The sequence below is a fragment of the Meleagris gallopavo genome, chromosome 13, assembly GCF_000146605.3.
Source record: "Meleagris gallopavo isolate NT-WF06-2002-E0010 breed Aviagen turkey brand Nicholas breeding stock chromosome 13, Turkey_5.1, whole genome shotgun sequence".
Lineage (NCBI taxonomy): Eukaryota > Metazoa > Chordata > Aves > Galliformes > Phasianidae > Meleagris > Meleagris gallopavo.
In genome coordinates this window covers 6,328,949-6,335,192 of record NC_015023.2, presented here as the reverse complement: position 1 = coordinate 6,335,192, position 6,244 = coordinate 6,328,949, and the positions used below count along the sequence as shown (strand labels likewise).

General features: G+C 42.4%; 1 protein-coding gene across 1 annotated transcript; it reads left to right on the top strand.

Annotated features, from left to right (window-relative positions):
• The first annotated feature begins 218 nt into the window (after nucleotides 1-218).
• Nucleotides 219-6,077, top strand: CNEP1R1 (CTD nuclear envelope phosphatase 1 regulatory subunit 1). Its single transcript, XM_003209759.4, has 6 exons — nucleotides 219-363; nucleotides 1,921-1,992; nucleotides 3,880-3,953; nucleotides 4,258-4,367; nucleotides 4,497-4,551; nucleotides 4,808-6,077. The coding sequence occupies exons 1-6, from the start codon at nucleotides 339-341 to the stop codon at nucleotides 4,847-4,849; spliced, it is 378 nt and encodes a 125-aa protein (XP_003209807.1). The 5' UTR covers nucleotides 219-338; the 3' UTR covers nucleotides 4,850-6,077.
• The last annotated feature ends 167 nt before the right edge of the window (nucleotides 6,078-6,244 follow it).

Here is a 6,244-nt window from a genome sequence, read left to right as displayed (position 1 = left end):
GTTTAATGAGTCTCGCGCCAAAGCCTCAGCAACCACCGCCACGCGACGCACAGCAACCAGCTCCCTCATAAACAGCTCCACACGGCACGCATCGCCGCCCTCTTAATGACCCACACACGGCCAAACCACGCCTTTTGCCTTGCCGGGAGCCAATGAGAACCACGCTTGCTGAGGAGGGCGTCGGGAGTGGGAGGCTGTCCAATAAGGTGAGGCTTTGTTCTGGGGGTGTGGCTGAGCGCCGCGCGAGGGGGACGGGCCTGGTCTGCCGGTGGCAGGGGTGTGTGGTGGGAGCAGGGCCGGGCCGGCGGTGATTGCCTTCCGCCCTGCGCCCGCCCGCTATGAACTCACTGGAGCAGGCGGAGGGTGAGTACAGCAACGCTGATCCTCGGCGCTCTGTCCTGTACGTGGGGTGGGCTGCGGCCCTTCCCCAGCCGCCCTTGGCGCCGCTGGGCTTAGCGACCCCGTAAGTAGGCCCTGCTCGGGAGCGGCGGCAGCTCAGCGGCTCGGGGGCGCGTTGGGTTCGCTGAAAGCCGTGTTCGCTGCCGGCCTTCGCCATGCTGTGCCACTGGAAATCAAGCCTTGTATTCGCTGAGCTGCAACGGTGCGAGGATGCCATTAAGCGGCCGTCGGGCGATGTGGCCCCACTCGGGGGCCGCTCTTACAGCACGGGCCCCAAGATAAGCTCGTCCCTGTGCCTGCGGGGTGCTCTTTTAGAGCTCTTGCTGACAGCAGAGCAGGATTCCTGCCATGCCCTCCGTGCTGCGGTGCCTGGTACAGAGCTTGGTGCTGCGCGGGGAGCCCCGCTCGTTAGCTGTAATTGCCGGGCTGGCTGTAGCTGTTGGCATCAATTAGCGCAGTTAGCAGTTCTGTGGCCACAGACAGGGCGCTGTCATCTTCTGCCACGAACTCGCTGCACGCTTCTTGGGAGTAGTTTGAACTTGGAAAAGTGCATTACTAATGACTATAATACCTGCTCTTTTCTCCTTGTAATCCAATTGCTCTATGATAGGTTAAATAATTCAGCAATAGCTTCAAGTTGAAGGAAAGTACTTTAAGGGTAATGTTAACTGAAACTCTTCAGCTGAAAAACTATGTGTTTGTTATTAAAAAGCTTTTTAACTCTTGGTAGAATTCTGATTTTGACTGAATGTTGTCAAATATTGATCTATTTGAACAGAAGATTGAATCTAACAGGCAGGGGGTGAAACAGCTCCTTGACAAGCGGTGGTTAGTGAGGATTTTACACAAATTAGGAACAACTTGAAGTGCTGTTCATCTCTTAACAGCAATTTAAATGGAAAGATCTTGAGAAAACAATGGCAGTAAGGTGAAGCATCTATTTAGAGGGAGGAAAAAAAAAAGAATTGTATTAAGATTAATGAATTAGTGTTTGCTCTGTATGTATGTGTCTGTATCTCTCTGTATGACATATGGCATTAAGTGTTCTACAAAATAATGTCGTCAAAGCTATGCTGCAACATAGCTGAACAGCTGGCAAATAGCCAACCTCTTTTTTTTTTTTCCATTGCTATATCAGTAATGGAACCTAAAGGCTTCATGATATAATTAATCTCTAAAATACGTTATCTATTTGTTGTGAAGGGGCTGTGTAAGCTATTCTAAATCTAGGTATTCTTAAAGCTGTTTAAAATACTTTGAGTTCTTAACCATTTCTGTTTTCTGTAAGTAGGAATGTTTCTCGTGTTTAATGTAACGGCATCGTTACGCTTTTCATCTGGAGTTGGGTGGAGTTATTCTAACTGCTTTTTTTCATCCATGCGATGAATGCATTTGTTTTCTTCTGCCTGTTTGAGAAAGAGGTGTGTGCTGGGGAAAAAAAGCAAATTCCTTTCATCTTTTACATCACAGTATAACTAAGCAGATGAAGATCTAATTACACTTACAATGTATCTCCCTCAGATCTCAAAGCGTTTGAAAGAAGGCTAACTGAATATATTGCGTGTTTGCAACCAGCTACAGGACGTTGGAGAAGTAAGTTTGATGTTCCAAGGGATACGTTGCATTCTCTTTTATATGCTTTTTAGATTTACTGGTGTGAAGCTTTGATTTATGCTTACCCAAACAACAATCTCTACTTAATGATCTTTTTCAGTTTCTGTGGTGTGCATGCACTTACATGCTCTGCTGTAGGGCAGTAATGTGTTCACTTGCCTGGTTGTTATTCAGAAGCAATGTCCTGGGTCCCACTGATCATTCCTACCACTGCTGAACACAAATTTGACAAATAAAAAACTGTATGAATTAAAGGAATGAGTTTGTATCTGGTATGCAGAATGGCTTGGCTGGTTATCCAGTATATACATTTTTAAAGCCAACGCTCTGCCAGATATCAAGATAGAATGAGCTCAAGGCTGAGTTATTCTTCAGAGTTGGGATATTAATGTGTGGTAGGTTTTTTGTTTTTTCTGTTTTGTTTTTACTTGTTGCTGGGCTGCTTTTTGTTGTTCTGCTTTTTTGCTTGTTTCCTGAAAGCTCTTATTGCCCAGCCAGACACTTCAGGTTCTGGAATCAAACAAGACTAGGTTAGATAGTCCTTCAAAGTGAGAGTGAATAAATTGTAGCACTGGGTTCTGAAGCAGAAGGAATTAGGAGCAGAATATATTTTCATCTGTTCTAACGGGAAAGCTTGAAGTGGCAGAGGAGGGAAGCAGAATGTGTGTAGAATAGGTGTGCTGCCAATTTTCAGATCAGTAGTCCATGGTGGAAATAGACTGCTTTTTGCTTCAAAGATTCTGCTGAGGTTTCCAAACTCAGAAACAATTTTGTTAATTTTGTAATTCATATATAAGAGGGACTTTTTACTGTATGATGAGGGTATTTATCTCAGTGCTATGGTTTTTTTTTTCTCCTTTTACCCAAGAAAAGAAGTACTCATACAGAAAAGAAGTATATGCTTTAGGTAGATCTTTTCCAACCTTCTTTTAAAAATTGTTACTGTTTTTGTGTTGTTTTGTGTTTTACCTTTTTATTATCAGTATGGAATGTGCAACTCCAGGTTGTGTCTTTGTGTGTTGTTTTTTGTTCTCTTTGTTTATTTTTATCATGGTAAAAGTCTGTTTGCATCCATCCAAGCATTACATTCAACAAAAAATACTCATATCTGCAAGGCTGTCAGTGAAAGCCTCTGAGCCTTATGAATGTGCAATAGAACACAAGCTTTCTCTACTTTGTTCCTTCTTTTTTTTATCACCTGCTGCTCTCCAGCCCTTTATAGTCTCTCAAAGTCAAGCTAGTGTCTCATATTGCTATAGTTTGTGTTTAGCCTTTTTCATTTACAGTGAGTTGATTATTCTTCTAAAGTCATTCTGTATTTGTTTTGTTTCCTGGCTCCTGTTTAAGTTTGTGGGTACTTTTTTCTTTTTTTTTTTTTTTCCTTCTGTGTCCACTTTCCTTGCTAGGCGTGTTGGTTGGGGTTGGAGGGGAGTACAATACAACTTAGCTGTGCCACTGAAACTGTTGGTGCTAATTCTTCAGGCTTTTTCCTACATAGAGGAGCTAGCAGGATGGAAGCTGAACACTGAATAGTTGGGACAACTCTTAGCTGCAGTCTTCCAGCTCCTAGGTTTTCTAGCTGTGTTGTTTTAGAAAGTGTTGTTTCTTCAAAGCATTGAAATGCTTTTACTTGAAAGAAATTAGATTTCTGTACCTATATAGGAAACCTGTATGGAATGTCTACTGTTATAAACAGTGGAAGTTTGCTTACAGATTTTCATTTCTACCTTCCAAGAAGAGGTTTTTCCTCCCTCAGACATGGGAAAAGAAATAAGTGCTTAAGAGCCTCTGTTTGGGGAAAAAAAAATACTGCTTTTGATAGGAGTAAAAATATGATACTCACATTCTTGTTCTTTCTTTTATCAGTGATTCTAATAGTGGTATCAGTCTGCACAGCAACTGGTGCTTGGAACTGGTTAATAGACCCAGAGACACAAAAGGTAAAGGTTGTGCTAGTCCTGTATGCAGTCTGCTCGTAGCCTGGTGTTGCAGTTAAGTGCTGTAGTATCTTGAAAGTCAAAAGGCTAAAGATTGTTTTCCCAAGGACCTCAGAGATCAGTTCTGGCTCTCAAGCCATCTGGACTAGTTCTGTACTACGTCCTCGCACAATGGCAAAATACTGCCGCTTAAGGTGTGTCTAAAGAATTGTCCACTAAGAGCAGTAGTTTTTTAATTTGTTGAACTGAACAGCAGCTTTCTGTGTGTAGCAAGTATATGCTAAAACTAATGAGATTTATTTCCTAGGTGTCGTTTTTCACATCACTTTGGAATCACCCGTTTTTCACAATTAGCTGTATTACTCTAATAGGCTTGTTCTTTGCTGGAATACATAAAAGAGTGGTGGCACCATCAATGTATCCTTTGATAGTGTTTTTTCAAGTGAAATACTTTAGTCATTAGTGTATTGGTGTATGCCAATGCTGTGTCTTCAGTGAGCTGTTAGTGTACAAATCTGGCTGCTTTCCTTGACACAGTGCTCACAGTATAGCAGCTCGATGTCGAACAGTTTTGGCAGAATATAACATGTCCTGTGATGATGTAAGTGTTAATGGTTCATTCTCTACGCATTTTCTTTTTTTCAAGATGCAGATATTTCAGAAATAAATGTGAAGTATTGTATACAAGTGCTGCTCAGAAAAATACACCTTATGAAATTGTGTGGATTCATGCAAAACTGGAATTTAGGATATTTAGCGTTGTTTCATTTGTCGTTTTGAACTTAGCCTGTGAAATTGAAGTGCAGTTATGCTCAGCATTCAAGGTCTTAACTTTTTCATTGTTTTCTGTCTTGCAGACTGGAAAACTAATTTTGAAACCTAGGCCTCATGTTCAATAAGGGCTGTCTTCCTTCGGTTTTTTCCACTGCCATGGAAACCAAAAATGACTTTTTTTTTTTTAAGGTAGTATGACAGCAAAAAAACCACCACCACCAAACAGGATTGGTTGTCACTGCCTAGTAATGAAAGTCTTATACAGTTGACAGTGAAAGTGTGCAATATTACTTTCTTGACTATTTATCCAAATTCTTTGTTATCATATCAGTGCTTTTGCTACTTCTGATTACCTCTTTTCAGTATTAATGTCACTTTTTTACTTCAGCTAGAAGAGAACATCCAGGCAAAGTATGTGAATTGGCTATGGAGTTGAACTTGAAAACCAAACCTCATTTGTGTTGTGTATTTGTAAGCTGTTGTAAATAGCAGAGTAACACCAATGTTCAGGACAAAAACAACTGCTGTTTGAATTTTGTTGTCTCATGAGCAGTATTGAGAAGAACACATGCCATTCCCGGGATGTTTTATTAGCACACTTACTCATTACAGCTGTCCTCATCTGGTCGCTGTTTCTGGAACTGGTTAAGAGACTTGCAGAAAGACTGTCTGTGCTGGAGAGAACTGGTCTTAATGTTTAAGAACTTTGCAGCTGTGTTGAGGATCGCATTTGTCAAATTGCGTGTGTATATGTGTACAGTGCACCAGTCACTTTCCTTGTGCTCACCTGCAGTTCATTGATCTGGTTCACAGCACTGCTATTTTAAGAAGACTTTAATCTTTTAAATATTGTCTTAAATACGCTTGCATCTTCCTGATTGTAAGACTGTACTGTATCTTGATTCAGAAGACCACACTGAGTGGATTTTAGGCTGTGATTAGTCTGAACATGAAACTAGGATTGCAAATGTGTAACTTCAAATTTGTTGAAGAAAACAGTGCCACAATACAGTAATAACGTGTTATTCCAAGTGTTAAAAGCAGGCTGCGGATGTTACCTGCATAGCTTTTTGGATAGCTCAACTGGCAAAGAATTTTACGAGCTGAAGTTATTTCAGGTGCCTTTTAAATTCCCAAGCTCTCAGTTGACTGAAACTGCACAGCTGCTGCGGCTTCTGTAGATCTACCTGCGGGCCGGGCTGGCTTGAGGCAGCCTATGGACAGACTGACCGTTAGGGCATCGACATCGGTCCTCTGCGATCCTTCCAGCAGTTCTTCCGCCCGTCCATCGTTTTTAACCGTTGTACATTTTGTAGGTAAATGTGTATAAAATAAAGGCTTTGTATAAACGGACGCTATCTTCTTTGTTCCGCGCAAGAGCAGATCTGGAGAGAGCGGGGAGCGGCACGAATCTCGGCTGCCGTCCGTTGCCGCCCCGCTGCCGGGCGGATCGTTTCGGTCGGCACGCGGCGCGTTCCAGGCGCCGAGTCCGGCCGCTCCCGTGCCGTGGTGCCGCTGCG

Excerpts from the sequence above, each read along its gene's own strand:
- CNEP1R1 (XM_003209759.4), top strand. The coding sequence starts at position 339 with ATGAACTCACTGGAGCAGGCGGAGG. Across the intron at positions 364-1,920 it reads CTCACTGGAGCAGGCGGAGG|ATCTCAAAGCGTTTGAAAGA; the intron begins GTGAGTACAGCA and ends TATCTCCCTCAG. Across the intron at positions 1,993-3,879 it reads AGCTACAGGACGTTGGAGAA|TGATTCTAATAGTGGTATCA; the intron begins GTAAGTTTGATG and ends TTCTTTTATCAG.